Below are 19,680 nucleotides of genomic sequence, written 5' to 3' on the forward strand. Positions count from 1 at the left end.
AGTAATACATCATGTAAATGACTATATGTATATATACTTATGTTTCCTATTTTTGTCCACTGAGAGGACCTGAAAACAATGATAACTCCAAGAACAGCCCAAATCTTTACTTCTATATACCTCTGTTCCCAAAAAGGAACCAGGGCACCTTGGAGAAATAGCTGATTCCAGGACTTCAGCAGGAAAAGTATAGCATGAGCTTGGAAAATCTCATTAGGCCCTGACAGAAAAAAATCAGTGTGAAGATCTCCTACTGTCCAAATTTCGGTTAATTTGAGCATAAAAATAAATAACAATAAGGCTGGGCGAGGTGGCTCATGCCTGTAATCCTAACAATCTGGGAGGCCAAGGTGGGTTGATTGCCTGAGCTCACAGGTTTAAGACCAGCCTGAGCCAGAGTGAGACCCCCATCTCTAAAAGTAGCTGGGCGTTGTGGTGGGCGCTTGTTGTCCCAGCTACTTGGGAGGCTGAGGCAAAAGGATCGCTTGAGCCCAAGAGGTTGCTGTGAGCTGTGACACCTCGGTATTTAATCAAGTGCGACAAAGTGAGACTGTCTCTAAAAAAATAAATAACAATAGTAAAGGAGTATGGCACACTGAATAAAATAGGAAACCGTAAGTTTGTGCAACTAATAAATAATTAGAGAAAAAGTTCAACTTTGATGAAAAATAGGGTATTTACAGAGACTCAAAGTACTTCTCCACAAAACTAATTACCAAAAGAAAAACTTTAGAGTGAAGCAGTCTGGCAGATACCACATTAAGTAATCAAATTAGTGCTATTAGTAATAGAAAATTAAAATTGTGATTGCAAGAGGGACTTTACCTAACAACTGCAATCAGTGTAACTGGCTTATTGTACCCTCAATGAATCCCCAACAATAAAAAAAAAAAAAAAGAAAATTAAAATTGTATGCCCTCTGAGGGTACACAATGAATAGAATTATCATTCTTAATCTAGTATTATTATCCTCCTATAAGAAAGGATATTATGGAAAGCTTGAATGGAATCTGAGAATTAAATGGAGGCAATATATTAATGTAAATTTTCTAATTTTTTTTTTTTTTTTGTGGTTTTTGGCCGGGGCTGGATTTCAACCCGCCACCTCCGGCATATGGGACCGGCGCCCTACTCCTTGAGCCACAGGCACCGCCCTAAATTTTCTAATTTTGATGGCTGTACTTGATTAGTAGGAGAAATGCCCTTGTTGGTTGTAAGAAATATTCACAAAGTATTTGGAGATGATAGGGAATATCAGCAATTTACTCCCAAATGACTTTTTTAAAGCTCAGACGCACCACCAAACTGCTCTCCAGAGAAATTATACCCATTCATGCTCCTATTTAGACATTAAGTGAGCATTAATGTCAGAAATTTCAGTGGATCATTAAAAAAAAAATCACCCTACATGTGGGCAGGCGTGGTGGTTCATGCCTGTAATCCTAGCACTCTGGGAGGCCAAGGTGGGTGGACTGCTTGAGTTCAGAAGTTCGAAACCAGCCTATGCAAGGTCCTATCTCTATAACAAATTGAAAAATAAGCGGGGCACTGTGGCTGGCACCTGTAGTCTCAGCTACTTGGGAGACTGAGGCAAAAGGATTGCCTGAACCCAAGAGATGAAGGTTGCTGTGAGTTGTGATGGTATCACACTACTCCACCAAGATGACAGAGTAAGACTGTCTCAAGAAAAAAAAAATTACCCCACATGTTATAATATAGAAAGCAAAATGTCATTTTTGTCCCTGTATTTTTTATTGACCCACCAGGACCCTAGACTACTTATGAAAACGCAAACTGAAAACTTACATCAATTTCCATGTGCCGAAACCGGCATACCTGTCGAAAACAGCGCCCTTCTTGCCATAATGTGCAAACAGTTTCATTTCCTAGTGCAGCTTCACAGTGACGGAATGGGCAGCTGTCACCCTGTAATCAAAAAAGGAACACAGAAAAGAACTGTGACACTGAAATATATATATACTTTTGTATATAACAAAAGTTTCCTGGAATTTAAGCTGGAAGCAGGAAGATCATTAAAGCTCAGACTACAGTGAGCCAGGATCACACCACTGCACTCTAGCGTAGGTGACAAAGTGAGACACGATCTGAAACACAAACATATAGACACACACACAGACTGCCCAGAACCCACCCTTTACTACAAAAAACAGAAATGCAATGGCTGGATACTTTCTGGACACCCTATATATATTACAGTTTATCTTCAAAACTATTTCATATATCCTGACTTGAATAATGCTAGCTTTTGATGGAAAATCAGAAAGTAGACTAAGATATAACTAATATATATAATTAATATAATTATGCTTCACTATGTTATATAATTGTAATATGTGAAACAAAAATGCTGTTGTATAAACTGCTTTAAGTTATGAAGGAGTAAGGCGCTGGCCCCATATGCCAGAGGTGGCAGGTTCAAACCCAGCCCCGGCCGAAAAAAGTTATGACAGAAAATTAGTACAGATTTGCTTGAAAATGATCATTTTTTTTTTTTTGTAGAGACAGAGTCTCACTTTACCGCCCTCGGTAAAGTGCCATGACATCACAGGACTCACAGCAACCTCCAGCTCTTGGGCTGCCACGATTCTCCTGCCTCAGCCTCCTGAGTAGCTGGGACTACAGGCGCCCACCACAACGCCCAGCTATTTTTTTGTTGCAGTTCGGCCAGGGCTGGGTTTGAACCCGCCACCCTCGATATATGGGGCCGGCACCCTACTCACTGAGCCACAGGTGCCACCCAGAAAATGATCATTTTAAACACAACATTAAGACGATTTAAGGAGTTTTTTTTTTTTTTTTTTTTTTGAGACAGAGCCTCAAGCTGTCGCCCTGGGTAGAGTGCGGTGGCATCACAGCTTATAGCAACCTCCAACTCCTGAGCTCAGGCGATTCTCCTGCCTCCGCCTCCCAAGTAGCTGGGACTATAGGCGCCTGCCACAATGCCCGGCTATTTTTTGGTTGCAGCCATCATTGTTGTTTGGCGGGCCCGGGCTGGATTCGAACCCGCCAGCTCAGGTGTATGTGGCTGGCGCCTTAGCCACTTAAGTCACAGGCGTTGAGCCGATTTAAGGAGATTTTTATAAAATATTCATTTACAGAGTTAGTCATAAAGACGTAGGAAAAAATAGTAAATACTCTTAAATAAATCTATAGTAGAACCAAGTAAAATTAGTTTTGTTTTTTTTTTTGAGACAGAGTCTCAAGCTGTCACCCTGGGTAGAGTGCCGTAGCGTAATAGCTCACAGCAACCTCCAACTCTTAGGCTCAAGTGATCCTCTTGCCTCAGATTTTCTATTTTCAGTAGCAACGGGGTCTTGCTTTTGCTCAGGCTGGTCTCGAACCCATGAGCTCAATCACCTGCCTTGGCCCCCCAGAGTGCTAGAGGATTACAGGCGTGAGCCACCCTGCCAGGCAGTTTTTTGTTTTTTTTTGAGACAGAGTCTTACTTTGTCGCCCTCAGTAGAGTGCCGTAGCGTCACAGCTCACAGCAACCTCAGACTCTTGAGCTCAAGCGATTCTCTAAAGATAGAAAAAAAAAAAAAATAACTGCGACATGTGGCAAGTGCCTGTAGTCCCAGATACTCAGGAGGTTGAGGCAAGAGGATCATTTACTGTGGGAGGCTTAGGGGGGAGGATTACCTGAGCTCATGGGTTTGAGATCAGCCTGACCTGGAGTGAGACCATGTCTCTAAAAATAGCCTCCCGGAGTGCTAGGACCACAGGCATGAGCCACTTTGCCCAAATTACATTAAGTGTTGACAAATAAAGCTATAAAAGCCTACTTAAAAAGCTGGCTTTGTATTCTTATTACTCAGTAGGAAATCTGGGAGAAGAAAAAAAATCAAATCCAACTCACGCCAATTTCTAGAAGTACAATACAATCCACATAGTACTTGTACAAAGTATAAAGTCATTTAATATAAAACATATAAAATCAAAGTTAGGAAACCATTGGTTAAAGTATCCTCAATTCCAAAGACACTCTGAATAGATCAATTCTGAACAGTGAATGATATGCCACAGGCCTTTTCTTTTTTTATTATTATTATTTTTTTCAGTTTTTGGCCAGGGCTGGGTTTGAACCTGCCACCTCTGGCATATGGGGCCGGTGCCCTACCCCGTTGAGCCACAGGCGCCGCCATCCACAGGCCTTTTCACTTGAGTAGAACGTGGGAAAATTAGTTATCAATAAAACAAAGAGGAAAAAAGCGAACAATGAATTTGCCTAAGTATGCTATCCTTTACTAAAAAGCGAACAGCAGATTAAATAAACAACTGAGAAAAACAAAACATAAAAATGTAAGATATTGGGGAAGTCTTATCCAATTTCATCAAAGAAACTATAGATAGAACTGACTTGGAAATGTTATTTCTTACTTTGGTACATGTAGAATAGAAAAAAAAATAGCAGTCTTCTCCTTGATTAGGCATGCTGGGTAGATTCCTCAATCAGAAGTGGCTTCTTCAAACAAGCCACTGATTCCTCAAGGCGAGGACCAGCTCCAAGTCCTCTTAAAATGGGTTTTATCTTCCAAATGACAATTCAATCACAGAAACTGTCTTTAAAATGTAATCCTAAAATAAGGAGAAAATGAATTATAGTATTTCAGGTAAATTCTCCCAACTTCCTCCTCCAAGTCACCCTGGCTAATGAGATCGCCTTGTTAAAAACAAATTTTAATTATAATAACATGCACTTACCCATACACAACACATTGATTATGAATATACCGGTAGTGCATTTTCTCCTACAGTATAAAACTTCTGTTAAGGATAGCCATGCCCTTCTTTCTTTTGCATTCTCTATGTACTTGTTACACTGCTTCAGCATTGTAAATAACCACTGCTTACTGAAAATATGATCTACATTTCAGATGATTCCCAGGGCTTAGATTATTTTGTGTAAGATTCTTGATAAATCTACATTTCTGAAGAACTAAATATTTTTCATTGAAATGACAAAGATCAAGTATTTTCACAAACTTTTTTTTTTTTTTGTAGAGACAGAGTCTCACTTTACCACCCTTGGTAGAGTGCCATGATGTCACAGGACTCACAGCAACCTCCGTGATTCTCCTGCCTCGTCTCCCTCCTGCCTCGCCTCCCGAGCAGCTGGGACTACAGGCGTCCGCCACAATGCCCGGCTATTATTCACAAACATTTTTGTTACTTCAATAATACATAATTACAACTAGATGGGAAAACTCTGTTTAGCTAGAATATTTGGTAAAACAATTACCTTTGAAAACATCTGTGGACCTAGTTTACTGGACAAAAATAGCTACAGTTGCACACCAATTACAAACAAAAAGCAGAAGAAAGCAAAGCATGGTGTCTCGTGCCCACAGTCTAGCATGGGGAGGCTGAGGCAGGAGGACTGCTTGAGGCCAGGAGTTTGAGATCAGCCCAGGCAGCACAAGATCCTGTGCTGAGGGCTCACCTGTAGCCCTGTACTCAGGTGGCTGAGGGGAGAGGTTCAGCTGACTGTATATGAACAACAGGGCAAGACTCCTATCTTGAAAAAAAAAAAAATAGGCTGGGCGTGGTGGCTCGTGCCTGTAATCCTAGCACTCTGGGAGGCTGAGACAGATAGATTGCTTGAGCTCATGAGTTCGAAACCAGCCTGAGGAAAAGCCAGACCCCATCTCTACTAAAAATGGAAAAGCTGGGCGGCGCCTGTGGCTCAGTCGGTAAGGCGCCGGCCCCATATACCGAGGGTGACAGGTTCAAGCCCGGCCCTGGCCAAACTGAAACCAAAAAATAGCCGGGTGTTGTGGCGGGCACCTGTAGCCCCAGCTACTTGGGAGGCTGAGGCAAGAGAATCGCTTAAGCCCAGGAGTTGGAGGTTGCTGTGAGCTGTGTGAGGCCATGGCACTCTACCGAGGGCCATAAAGTGAGACCCTGTCTCTACAAAAAAAAAAAAAAAAAAAAGGAAAAACTGAGCACCTGTAGCTCAAGTGGCTAAGGTGCCAACCATGTACACCAGAGCTGGCAGGTTCAAATCCAGCCTGGGCCTGCCAAACAACAATGACAAGTACAACCAAAAAACAGCCAGGCATTGTGGTGGGTGCCTGTAGTCCCAGCTACTTGGGAGACTGAGGCAAGAGAATCACTTAAAGCCCAGGAGTTGGAGGTTGCTGTGAGGCTATGTCTCAAAAAAAAGAAAGAAAAGAAAAACTGAGGCAAGAGAACTGCTTGAGCCTGAGTTAGACATTGCTGTGAGCTATGATGCCATAGCATTCTACCCAAGGCGACAGCTTGAGACTCTTGTCCCCCCACCAAAAAAGAAAGAAATAAAGAAGTCTTCCAAGTCTTCAGAGTTCTTTTCATAAAAAGAGTGGCCCAACAAAATGACATTCTCTTCCCCTAGGCACTGCCATACCCAGCTAACAAGCACATATGAAAATATGGAAAGGGCTTCTTTTTTTTTGAGACAGAGTCTCACTATGTCACCCTTGGTAGAGTGCCATGGTGTCATAGCTCACAGCAACCTCCAACTCTTGGGCTTAAGCTATTCTCTTGACTCAGTGTCCCAAGTAGCTGGGACTACAGGCACCCGCCACAATGCCTGGTATTTTTTGTAGTTGTTATTGTTGTTTGGCAGGCCCAGGGGCTGGGTTTGAACTGGCCATCTGCAGTGTATGTGGCTGGCGTCCTAGCCGCTGAGCTACAGGAGTCAAGCCTAGAAAGGATTTCTATGAACTCAAACATCTGAAGTTTTAAGACATAATAACCTACAATTTGAAATAAATTAACCAAATTCAATCACATCTCCCACTAATAATTCCTAATCCAAGAACTATATGCTATGATTAAAAAATTAGCTTTAGGGCGGCGCCTGTGGCTTAGTGAGTAGGGCGCCGGCCCCATATGCTGAGGGTGGCGGGTTCAAACCCAGCCCCAGCCAAACTGCAACAAAAAAATAGCCGGGCGTTGTGGCGGGTGCCTGTAGTCCCAGCTGCCTGGGAGGCTGAGGCAAGAGAATCGCGTTAAGCCCAGGAGTTAGAGGTTGCTGTGAACCAACCTGTGACACCACGGCACTCTACCCGAGGGCGGTATAGTGAGACTCCTGTCTCTACCAAAAAAAAAAAAAAAAATTAGCTTTAAAGTCAACGATTGGCTTGGCGCCTGTAGCTCAAGCGGCTAAGGTGCCAGCCCCATACACCAGAGGTGGCAGGTTTGAATCTAGCACGGGCCTGCCAAACAACAATGACAACTACAACCAAAAAAATAGCTGGGCATTGTGGCAAGTAGTCCCAGCTACTTGGAGGCTGAGGCAAGAGAATTGCTTAAGCCCAGGAGTTGGAGGTTGCTGTGAGCTGTGATGCCACATCACTCTACCCAGGGCAACAGCTTGAGGCTCTGTCTCAAAAATAAATAAATAAATAAAGTCAACAATCTAGGTTAGGAAAGACTCTGCAACTAAACACGTACCAAAATCTTTAAAATGTACATATCCTTTGACCCAACAATTCCATTTCTAGAATGTATCCTAAGGCTAAAATAATCAACAAATATTAAAGATAACAACACGTACGAGAAAGTTTATCACAAACTTTGTTTTTTTTTGTAGTGAGACAGTCTCACTTTGTCACCCTCTGTAGAGTGCTAAGGCGTCACTGCTTACAGCAAGTTCAAACTCTTAGGCTCAAGCAATTCTCTTGCCTCAGCCTCCCAAGTAGCTGGGACTATAGGTGCCTGCCACAACGCCTGACTATTTTTTCTTTTTGTTGCAGTTCTCATTGTTGTCTAGCTGGCCTGAGCCAGGCTCGAACCCGGCAGCCTTGGTGTATGTGGCTGGCGCCGAGCCGAACAAGAATATTCTTTTCAATAATGTTACTCTAACAACTGAATATCTACATGTAAAAAAATCAATCTAGACACAGACCTTATAAATTTTACAAAAATTAAAATGGAAAACAGGGCTGGGCACAGTGCCTCATGCCTATAATCCTAGCATTCTGGGAGACTGAGGCAGATGGAGCCCTTTAGCTCAGGAGTTCAAGATCAGCCCAAGCAAGAGCTAGACCACCACCCCCAATCTCTACTAAAAAAGGAAAATTTGCAGGCATTGTGGCAGTTGGCTATAGTCCCAGCTACTCAGGAGGCTGACACAGAGGATCCCTTAAACCCAGAAGTTTAAGGCTGCTGTTAAGTAGGCTTATGCCAGAGCACTATAGCCTGGGCAAAAGAGTGAGATTCTGTCTTAAAAAAACAAACAAACAAACAAAATAACAGGCCAGATGGGTGGCTCACACCTATAATCCTACCACTTTGGGAGGCTGAGGTGGGTGGATTGCTTGAGTTCACGAGTTCTACACCAGCCTGAGCAAGAACAAGACCCCATCTCTATTAAAAAGTAGAAAAAGTAGCCAGGCATGCCAGCACATGCCAGTATTTCCAACTATTTGGAAGGGTGAGGCAAGAGGATCGCTTGAACCCAGGAGTTTGAGGCTGCTATGAGCTATAATGACACAACATCATTTTACCCAGGGCAACAGAGTGAGACTCAATGTCTCAAAACATAAAATAAAATTAAAATAATAAAACTCCTGGGCTCAACTGCTCATCTGATCTCAGTCTCTGGGGCTTACAGGCATGCACCACCATGCCCATCTAATATTTTTTCATTTTCTTAAGAGATGAGGCCTCACTATATTGCCCGGACCAATCTTGGACTCCTGGCCTCAATTGATCCTCCCACCTTAGCATCCCAAGTAACTGGGATTACAGGTACAAGCCACCATGGCCAGCAGAAAAAAAGTAGTTTAAAACGTTATTTTTATTTTTAAAGTAAAATGGCTTAAAAACAAAAGCAAGCCAAGCTAAAATGCAACATACACTCTTGATAAAAATCTTTAAGATAAAAAGAAAATAAAAAATCTTTAAGAAATTACAAAGTACTTTCTTAAAATAAAAGCACTTAATCGGGCAGTGCCTGTGGCTCAATGAGTAGGGCGCCAGCCCCATATACCGAGGGTGGCAGGTTCGAACTCAGCCCCAGCCAAACCGCAACAAAAAATAGCTAGGCGTTGTGGCAGGTGCCTGTAGTCCTAGCTACTTGGGAGGCTGAGGCAAGAGAATCGGCTAAGCCCAAGAGCTGGAAGTTGCTGTGAGCTGTGATGCCACAGCACTCTACCAAGGGCGACAAAGTGAGACTCTGCCTCTTAAAAAAAAAAAAAAAAGCGCTTAATCACCAGAAACCATTAGCACATACAACATGGTAAAAGCATTAGAGGTAAGCTTCCTCAAGACAAAAAAAGAGTACCCAACTATCTCTGCTGTAAGTCAACACCGTTCCAAATTTTTTAACACATACATTAAGAAAAAAATGACATAAATACTACAAAGGATAAAATCAACAACAAAAAAAAAAAATCCAGAGGGTGGTATCCTTAGCTCAGTGGGTAGGGCACTGGCCACATACACAGAAGCTAGTAGGTTTGAACCCAGCCCAGACCAGCTAAAACAACAATGACAATTACAACAGCAACAACAAAAAAATAGCTGGGCGTTGTGGCAGGCACCTGTAGTCCCAGCTACTTAGCAAGAGAATCAGCAAGAGAATCTCTTAAGTCCAAGAGTTGGAGGTTGCTGTGTCTTAAGTCTAAGAGTTGGAGGTTGCTGTGAGCTGTGACCCCATGGCGCTCTACCCAGGGCAACAGCTTGAGACTCTGTCTCAAAAAAAAAAAAAAAAAAAAAAAAAAAAATCCAGAATCTGTAGATTATATGCTTGCAAACTAGAAAATCTATCATGAGATACTATGAAACTACCAAGACAGAAAAGACCTGAATAATGGATTGCTAAATGGAACAGTCAATGAAAAAGTTACTTCTTTCCAAAATAATTCATGCAAATACAATTCAATTCAAAATTTCTATTAAGAGTTTATTATTGGAACTTGACAGATTGTAAAATCATCTGAAAGAATAAATATTTGAGAAAAATAAGACACTTTAAAAAGAATGGGAAAGCCTTGATGTACCTGATATAATAGATGGTAAATATAACAATATTTAGCATAATCTTGGCAAACGATTAAGTATACAGATGAAAAGAACTTAGGGGGTGGCGCCTGTGGCTCAAAGGAGTGGGGCACTGACCCCATATGCCGGAGGTGGCGGGTTCAAACCCAGCCCCGGCCAAAAACAAAAACAACAACAAAAAAAAAAAAAGAGAGAAAAAAAAAGAAAAGAACTTAGGAGTCCACAAATAAATGCGAGTTATAAAAAAGATAGCATTAAAATTAATTTGTTTGAAATTAACAAAAAAAAGGCCAAACATTTAAAAAACAATTTCTACTCTGTACACAAATGTTCCAAGGGAATTAAAAGCAGGATGGCAAAGAGATTTTTACCTCATTAATTAGAGTACTATACGGAGGAACATTCTGAATTCATAACTGCACTCAGCAAAAAGGCATGCCATTAGCTGGACGTTGTGGTGGGTGCGCCTGTAAGTCCCAGCTACTTGGGAGGCCGAGGCAAGAGAATCAATTGAGCCCAAGAGTTTGAAGTTGCTATGAGTTGTGACACCACAGCATTCTACAGAGGGCAACAAAGTGAGACTCTGTCTCAAAAAACAAACAAACCAACAAAAACAAAAACGCATGTCATATCTGACAATGTGAATAAAATAATGCTCATGAGAGGAAGAGTGGCAGTATCTTACAACTACCATCTCTAGATAGCATCTTTGTTGTAAAATATATAATCACTCAAGAAAATGGAAGAAAACAAATTTTTTAATAAACTCAGGTTAAAAAGAAAAAAAAAAAAAACCTTCCTGAAGTTAAAAACCATAAGAATAACATTAACAGACTGGACTACCTAAAATGAAAAACATATAGCAAAAGATCAGCAACATTTAGTAACATTTAGTGATCGACCAAAAATTAGTAACTTTAGTAAAATGGATGCATCCAGAGTTTCAAATCAAAAAGACTTCTCTGTTAGTTTTTCAGTAAATTGGTACCTCTTTAGTGAGTAATACATAGCAATTCTAAATAAGTTCACAGATGTATGCACAGACTGTTATTGGATGAAGGGCTATTTTTGAGTGGAATGGCAAAAATATTGTGTATTACATTAATATTAATGTATCAAAATATTGTGTAATACATTAATATTAATGTATCAATAAAGGATACACTAAACTGTGGCACAGCTATACAACAGAACATTATGTAGTCATTAAAAACATGAGACAAAGCTATGTTTATGGACATGGAACTATGTTGTGATATTAACAGTACTTTTCTCCAAATAAATAGATAATTACAGGGAGATTTCACCTCGACTATATTGATTTTTATCTTTCTGCAACGTGCATATATAATAAAAAAATGTAATTATGTCTTAAATTACAAAAATGTTCACTTCTTTAATGAAAAAAAGCCCATTTCCCCACTTACATTAGCTGATTGCTCTCAACAGGAACGTCTGTGTCTTCACTGAGTTCCAATCTATTACGCCTGTAGGTCGAACCAACACTCAATCCATGAATTAATAATAATGAGGCAGAAAAAATTTTCTTCCTCACATTGCCAAGGAAACCTCTCAGCCACAATTCAAACACAGGATGTGTTTTTAAAACAGCTCCCAACTACTGGGAGATTTAAGTCCATTCAAATAACCTTTGTCAGACTGGAGACAGCTAGGGTTAGTTATCTCCTCAAAAAAACAAAAAAATAAAAACCAAAAAAAGTTCATTTGAAGATGAACTTCAGATTCAAAGAGTTATAAAAAAAAAAAAAAAAAAAAAAAAAAGATCCATCTTCCATAGCCGAACAATATAATTTAAAAAAAAAAGAAAAAGAAAAAGAAAAAGAAAAATCAAAATTCAGTAAGATCCAATTTCTGGTCTTCAAGATTTCTTCACCTATTAAGAAAAAAACAGAAACCTTCCCCCATCTTTATTATCTGTATAATAAAAGCATACTTGTATGTAAAAATATAAAATGTATTATGTATATAATATACATGTACATATATACTAACTGGCTTAAACACACACACGCACATATATACAAACGTGTAGTAATAAAACATCTGGGTAAGTTTCCCCTTTTGAAATACACTACAAAAGCTCTTAGATTTGGATTCATTATAAAAATAGTGAAGTTACTCTTATACCAAAGTATCATGAAGTTGTTACTTTAAATTTTGCCCAGCCCACAAAATAAAGATGAAAGAAAATTCTTTACACATATATCAATGTGTATAATATGGATGTATATATATCATCATCACCATCATAATCAGGAAGTGTTTAACCAAAAAAGGTAGAAATGTACAGTTACAGAGTAACTACAGAGTGGTGCAGCAAGCTGTAGAAGGCAGAGCAGCATTATAGCCATTCTAAAACTGGTACTGTCAAAACACAGAAAGCTTCTATCTAAGGGAAGATTTTTTTCTTTTTTTATATCAACGCCAGTGACACTGGCATGCCATTCAATATTGGCCCTGCAAAGGCTTGCTTATGCAGCCTAGTTGCAAATTCTTTACTATAGATGGCTACAGCTAAAGATTTTGTAGTTATTTACTTCAGTTTAGTAAAAGGGTAAACTTTCGGAGTTGAAATTTCATTTCACAATGGTACATTTACCATTTAAGAATTTTAAAAAAAAAAGCATATCAAATAAAAACAAAAAAATCTATCTTGATACATAGAAATGAGTTCTAAATTTTGAAACCAGCCCAGTAACAAAGCAATTTTGATTCTTACGTAATAAATACTACATAATTTCTAGGCTAAATCTTGCCAAATACTATCCAAGACAAAACTAAAATCAAAACTTAAAAAAAGTGGACACCTTTTACTCACACTTAATACTAGTCAATTTTCCAGGAATTTTTTGGGCAGGGAATATCCCCAAATCTAAAATGAAAAAAAGGAAAAATTGGGATCTTACATTAGTTATTCAGTCTGAAACTTTTAATAGACTTTTACTAAATCATCATTTTCTGGCCTCCCACTCAATCACAGAAACATACTTTCAGAGTGGAAAGGGACCTTAAAGATACTGAGATTAATTCACTCATTTCACCAATGATTCCTAATACATGAAAATACTGACTGCTTATTTTTCATTAAGAAATCACTGGCCAAAACAACCTCATAGTTAAGAATACGATATTATGGGTCATCAGGTATATTTTTAAAAAGACTACCTAAAATAGAAAAATTTCCTTTGGGAAATGCATACTGGGTTTGTCAAAGTACGCTCATAGGGCTTTTTTTTTTTTTTTTTTTTTTTTGAGACAGAGTCTCAAGCTGTGGCCCTGGGTGGAGTGCCATGGCATCATAGTTCATAGCAACCTCCAACTTCATAGGGCTTTCTTTACAATTTCCAGTCAATCTTTTTCAAAGTCTAGAAGTAAATTTTCTGATTATTTTTTCTAATGTTTCCCTTTTATATAAGATCCAGTCCTAAAAATGAAGGGTAAATCTATCATACTCAATAATTTGAGATTATAAAGCTGACCAGTATGAGGAGGCAGTTATAAATTTTCAAATATAAAACAATTTTATGGGTTTTCTTTTTCCCAAGTTGTAAATAAGCATCAGGATTTTTGAAGAAATAGAAAAACTGGGGAGGGAGAGAAGGAATGCCAGCTTAGTATACTTTTTTCTCATTTCACTGGTATCAGAACAATTAAACTTCCCACATTGGGAGAAATTTACTTAAAACCAATTACTAGTTCAAGCTACTGAACAGATTTAGCAAAAGCCTTTCAATTCTGCACTATATTTTTAAAAATTAACATCTGTTCCCTCTGATTAGAATAAACAAATTTTTCAGGTGCTAGTTACACTGAATTAAAACTGTGAAATTTTTAAAGTTAATCTTCATTTTGTCAAAATTGTATTGCCTCTGAGGAATTTTCAGCCCTTTTTGTTTTCAGGTTTCCCCAAATGTTTTTAAGGAATAATTAGCATGACTGTATGCGACAACTACAGCAATTAGGATACAGTAACAGCAGTTAAGTTGCCCCTTTTAAATGGATAAAGGAAAAATAAATTAAGGTGATATTTTTTTTCCATTGCTTTGAACAACTTCATTCTCAGTATCCCAGCTCAGAACCAACGTGGAATAATCATAGTTAACGTTTTTCAAGTTCATTTTCAGAAACATCAACTGTTCTATATTGTCAAAGTCCAGGCTCATGATCTGTTTTGGATGAAAGTGGCTATTCGTAGTAAAGATACATTCAGATTGCCAACTACACATGGGGCAACTTAGATAATGAATAGCAACCTGGGTCAAAGCCGGCCAAATGCTCATCTTCCTCTGCCAGTAAATCAAAGGGTCATCACCTCCTGAGAATTCTGAATGCTTCTCTTTGAAGTACTCATCCACAATTGCTATAGCAGAAGGGAACATGAAACTTTTGCTTCCAATGGCAATGCTGTCTGCAGCTGACCTATCAATGGATCCTGAATTGGAGGTGCCTTCTTTTATAGATAAGGTCAATGAATTAGCTCCTACAGTAACTGAGGGACCCGAAGGTTCTGAAGTCACAATGTGACAGACCTCTGGTGATGATTCCATATAATTACAAACCTCTTCTGCAAGGATGTGCTTATAAGTCTCTAAATCAGCACTTTGAGGAAAAAAGACTTCCAAACTATTTTTAAAGCAAGGATCTAACAAAGTAGCCAAAATACAGGGCTTGGATTTGAGCATGGCACTTAGTAGGGCATCTGTTTCAAGTTTCAGAGATAAACTATCCACTAGATTGAGGGCCTGAGTAATTCCTCTGACTTGAAAATCTTCTCTGAGTTTCTGCAAAGAAATGAGTAGATGATGGATTAAGGGTAGTACTTGATTCAATCCTGTGGTCTTCACACTCACTTTCTGGGTGGCTTCTTCAAATGGCTTGAGAATATCACAAACATAAGTCATCAGAGTCCACTGAAGGGAAGTGAGCACAACTCCACTGGCTCTACCAAGACTATGGTGAACTGAATAGCAATGCTCCAAAAGCCATTTTAACATATAAAAGGTAGAAATCCAATGTCCAGTTTCATCCTGCTTCAAATTCTTCCATGGAAGTTGGTGATCATTTTGGAATTCTTGCAGTATCTGACGAGCCTTTACTGAATGACTAAAATGATGACAGGTTTTCCTAGCAGCCACTAACATATTCTCAATGCTTTTGTGCTCATAGAAGAAGTCCTGAATGACTATATTTAAACAATGCAGGAAGCATGGCACATGGGTAAAACCACCATCTTTGATTGCATGTACCACACTGGAGGAACTGTCAGAAACAATGAAGCTAGGAATAAGAAAATTAGGAGAAAGCCACAGACCAATCTGGTCATTTAATTCTTGTGAAATGTTGGTTATCAAACAGTCTTTGGCCAAACCTGTAACACAAAGCACTGCCCACTTTCTAAAGTTGGGGATCCTCCCATTATGGGAAACAGGTACAGTTTCCAAAGAGACCCAATGTACAGTCACAATAAAATAGTCAGTGGATGGGTCATGGGTCCAAATGTCAACAGTTAGGTGAATCTTTTGGCTTTGAACATTCTCTAAAGTTAAGAAAATTTTTTCTCTGACACAATCATATAACTGAGGGACAGCCTTAGTGAAAAAGTAAGTCTCTGATGGCAACCTGTAGTCAGGTGCCACAATCTGCATGAACCTTTGAAAGGCTGGGGTTGAGAAGTAGTTGTAAGGATGCATATCCTCCACAATCATTTGAATAATTGCTTGACTTATTTGACTCGAGGCTGGATTTTCACAATATGCTGTTTCTCTCTCCTGTGCATGTATCACAGAGTCTTGCTCTGCAATAGGAATAGAACTTTCAGATCTATTTTCAATCTCTAACACAGGAGGTTCATCTGAATCAGAGTCACCAAGGTCCTCAGCTGTTAAATCTTGGCTGCCTGTAGACTTTTGTCCATGCAATGTATCATTTAGGAGATCATTTCTCTCAGTCTCAGCTTCATCTAAACCATTTCCAATAGCACCATTGTCTTTGTTGGCAACAGCCCAGTGGATGGGATGGGTGGCCTGCAGGTGTCGTTGAAGTGTTGAAGTCCCTAAATGGGAACCTGGCCTACCCCGGCTCACACTTCTTTTACATATGTTACACACCGCTCTTGAGATGTGCTGAGGATCTGTGTAAAAAAAATTCCAAACTGCAGATGTCTTGGCTCTGGTTCCAGGGATTAAGGCATGCTTGACAATGTTACTTTTGATGAGAAATCTCCCTCTTTCTGCCCGTAGGGCAACTGATGATGATTTATCACGTTTCTTGCCCATTCTATTATCTAATGGATCAGTAGGAATATATTCAAAGCTTCCACTGCTTCCAGGAGAAGAGGGAGATAAAGATACATCCAAGGTAAAATCCTCTTCCCCACTAGTGACTCCAAACTTGTTGGCCCTGGTCCAGTGAGGAGAATGCCTTGCTTGCAGATGTCGCTGAAGAGTGGAAGTACCAAGATGACTGCCTGGTTTACCCCTGCTGACACTTTTTTCACAGAGATTACAAATAGCTCGCCAGGTATACTGGGGGTCAACATGAAAGAAGTGCCATACAATGGAAGTCTTGGCCCTGGTACTAGGTAGATAGATTTGTTTTTCTATATTGCTCTCAAAAAGACTTTCTTCATCCTGCTCAGGGGTACTGGATGCTAACAAAGCAGAAGCATCTGAAACAGGCCTTCCAGATCCCAAATCCTTACTAAACTTTTTGGCTAGGATCAATTTTTTTCGACGTCTTTTCCCCTTAACTCGCAAACCCTTCTTTCTTTTCTTTTTAGCAGGCAATTTTGCCTCTTTATCCAGTCCTTCTGCTACCATCTTTCCCTCTACCACATCTTCTTCATCTGTATTAGAATTAATAGGAACACATCCCAGAATCCCAGCACCACTAAAAGTGCTGCATCTTCTGCCAGCAGAGAGTGAGGAAACTGGTACACTTAAGGCACATACACTCATTCTCTTTATGTCTCCAATATTTGTATGAAAATCTATTAGTCGGTTTATTATTCAAGCAGAAATACAGCTGTCTCTCTCTCCTTGCATTACCTTTTCTCCAGTTTCTACGGGGAATCAAATTCCCTTTGGACCAGTAACTTCCAAGCCAGGTTATTTTTGGAGAAAAAGTGACAGCAAAGGACAACATTCCCCAACTCTTTGTTAGGGGGCTTTAAGAACCATTCCAACTTTCTGAGATCTGAATTCAAGTAGTTCAGTGTCCTCATGTTATAAAGTAAGAACTGAGGCCTCCTTTCTCAGAGTCACAGAGTTGGTTAGCAGCAGCTAGAAGCCTGGTCTTCCAAATCCCAGGTTCATGTTCTTTCTTCTGCTTCATCAAGAACTGTATCTATTTGAAATGCCTTTGAGCTTATAAAATACATATTTTTATGATGCCTCCTGATAGCAACATCAACTTTCTCTTAATTCTGAAATTAATTATTTTCAAGGAATTTCATTTAAACAAAAACATAGTGCATCATTCAACATTCATCATTTAGGACTGTGATTTGCCAATACAACCCAAAAAGTCAATTCTGGAAAAGTGAATCAGACTCCACATACTGGTCATTAACATCAAGTCCTAGTTGAGCCCTTTTAGCTCTAACTAAAAGTAATACAATTTTTTAAAATGTGGGTGGCTGGAAAAAAATGCTTTTGAGAATAAAATCTAAAAACAACATTACAAGTTGCACTTTCGATTTACTGTTTATATCAAGAGTTAATCCAAGTTTAGTTTTCAGATATTTTTAGACTGGAGAAGCTTTACAGCTGGTAAATAACTCACAAGTTGAACACTACATAAATAGCAAAAACTAAAATATAAACTTTAAACCATTTCCATTCCTTTTTAGTTGATCCCTCCCCCTTCCCCCAATACCTACATACATTTACCCTAAAAAGCATCTCTATCACTAGTTCCACAGCCTCCTTCTCAAGGTCCAGAACCAAGGCCTGAAAGATGTCAACAAAACTGGCCTTCCCCATAGGAATCCGCACCGATTATGGGAGTTTAGGGGGTGTTCTTCATTATGGTTTCACCAATCCTACAAGGAGAACGGAAATGTCCCTGTTGCTCTTGTCTCCGATGCTGAGGGCCGGGGCTGGGAGTGTAATTAGGGCGGGGAATGGGTGTAGGATACCGGAATAATGTCGGTGGCTTTCTGTATGTGGAGTTTGAGAAAATCTCCAAAGTAGTGGGACCCTGGAGAGGAATGAGAGTAGGTAAATTCAGCTCCTGGCACTCAGTCTGATTTAGGCAGTGAGAGTCCGCTAAACTAGAAAAACTGTTGCCCCTAAAAGAACACAATCTAGCGTCAGTTCTCTCTCCGGAGTCAGGAGAACAGTCATGCTTTCGGGCTGCTCCAGGCTCCCAGTTTCCCGAACACCGGATGTGGGGGAGGGGAGGAAGGTTGGTTGGGAAGGAGCAGACGCCGTGGGGGTGGGGTGGGGGTGAGGTAAAGGGAGGTGGAGGTGGGGGTGGGGTGGATGGGAAAAGTGAGCGGGAGCCCGGAGTCCCAGCCGGCCGGGCGAGGGCCGCAGCTAAGAGGCAGTGGGGAGCGATCGTTACCGCGGGGCTGAAAGACCCGCTCTGACTTCCCGGGTTAGGCCGCGACCCAGGGGCGAGGGGAGGCCGCTGCCACTCCCCTCGCCCTCTCCCCCACCTCCCCAACCCCAAGACACCCGGGAATCAAAAAACGGGTCTAGTTACCATAGAACAGAAACTTTACCGAACCGATGACACTATCCCCGACTCCCGCTAGCTGCCACGTCTTGCTGCTTTCTTAACCGCTGCCGTCCGTCGTCCTCACAGCAGCAACACCAGCAGAAAACCAAGACTGCCCGCGTCAAAGATGGCGCCCGGCTACAGGCTGGGCTCTAAGACCTGGCCCGTAAAAGTGCCAGCACGACGCACAGCGCAAGGATTCTGGGAGATGTAGTTTCCTCTATGAGGCGATGCCTAAGATGGCTTCGCCGGGTCACGGGGTCACCAGAGCGAGGAGACGCTGGGCCCTGGGGTCCCTTCTCTTGCAAGGAGTGAGTTTTATGAAGTTACCGGGTTCTTGAAGCCGTCTTTAATAAAATTTTGTTCTTGATTTGCTTGTGAATTAAATGAGATAGTAAGCGAGAAGGCCCTAGGGACTGACTCTACCAGACAGTAAGCGCTCGGTTTATAATTACCAAAATGTTTGCTTAATGAATAAATCGTCCAAACCTCGTATACACTTAAGTTAATAATAAACTGTACTTTTCTCGTGCATGCAGTGTTGAAGGATTTGTGAGTTTATTTTTATTTTGAAGAAGTGAATGAAATTGGGCTTTGAGAGAGTTTCTTTTATTTCTTAAAACAAATGTGTATATTGGAAAAGTATTTTGTGCTCCTTAAAAAGTTCATGAGAGTTCAGGGATAAAAAGGAAAAGCATTCAGCTGTCACCTCCTGTTATTAACATTATTCTATATATCTCTATTTGAATGTTTTAACCTTTTCCCCCTACTATTAAGCTAATACACACAAGTGGTTTTTTTTTTTAAGACAGTCTCAAGCTGTTGCCCTGGTAGAGTGCTGTGATGTCACAGCTCACGGCAACCTCAAACTCTTGGGCTTAAGCCATTCTCTTTCCTCTCAAGTAGCTGGGACTACAGGCGCCTGCCACA

The 19,680-nt window shown here is 40.3% G+C and overlaps 2 protein-coding genes and 1 long non-coding RNA gene across 5 annotated transcripts in view; all 3 read right to left on the reverse strand.

Moving 5' to 3' along the window:
* The window catches only part of ZC3H11A (zinc finger CCCH-type containing 11A), a 28,829-nt gene extending 24,292 nt beyond the window's left edge, over positions 1 to 4,537 (reverse strand). The window contains exons 1-2 of one of the 2 annotated variants that reach the window (XM_053607683.1): positions 4,399 to 4,537; positions 1,807 to 1,926 (exon numbers count right to left, since the gene is read on the reverse strand). In XM_053607683.1, the coding sequence (XP_053463658.1) occupies positions 1,807 to 1,926; positions 4,399 to 4,452 (174 nt within the window). In that variant the 5' untranslated portion in view covers positions 4,453 to 4,537. Of the gene's footprint in view, positions 1 to 1,806; positions 1,927 to 3,467; positions 3,548 to 4,398 lie in introns of those variants that run through there. The other variant, XM_053607684.1, reaches the window with a different exon arrangement.
* A 7,236-nt stretch (positions 4,538 to 11,773) lies between these two features.
* LOC128597361 (uncharacterized) lies at positions 11,774 to 12,380 on the reverse strand. Its single transcript, XR_008383245.1, has one exon. It is a non-coding gene; the product is annotated as an uncharacterized LOC128597361 (long non-coding RNA).
* On the reverse strand, positions 11,774 to 17,906 carry ZBED6 (zinc finger BED-type containing 6). Of its 2 annotated transcripts, none has more exons than XM_053607682.1 (2): positions 12,848 to 17,906; positions 11,774 to 11,902 (listed from the first exon to the last, which is right to left on the reverse strand). In XM_053607682.1, exon 1 carries the CDS (start codon positions 16,983 to 16,985, stop codon positions 14,046 to 14,048), a length of 2,940 nt encoding a protein of 979 aa, XP_053463657.1. In that variant the 5' UTR covers positions 16,986 to 17,906; the 3' UTR covers positions 11,774 to 11,902; positions 12,848 to 14,045. The 2 variants fall into 2 exon arrangements, with proteins under 2 accessions (XP_053463657.1, XP_053463656.1); XM_053607681.1 differs by having other exon boundaries at positions 12,837 to 17,906.
* Between the last annotated feature and the right edge of the window lie 1,774 nt (positions 17,907 to 19,680).

The sequence above is a fragment of the Nycticebus coucang genome, chromosome 10 (genome assembly GCF_027406575.1).
Source record: "Nycticebus coucang isolate mNycCou1 chromosome 10, mNycCou1.pri, whole genome shotgun sequence".
Lineage (NCBI taxonomy): Eukaryota > Metazoa > Chordata > Mammalia > Primates > Lorisidae > Nycticebus > Nycticebus coucang.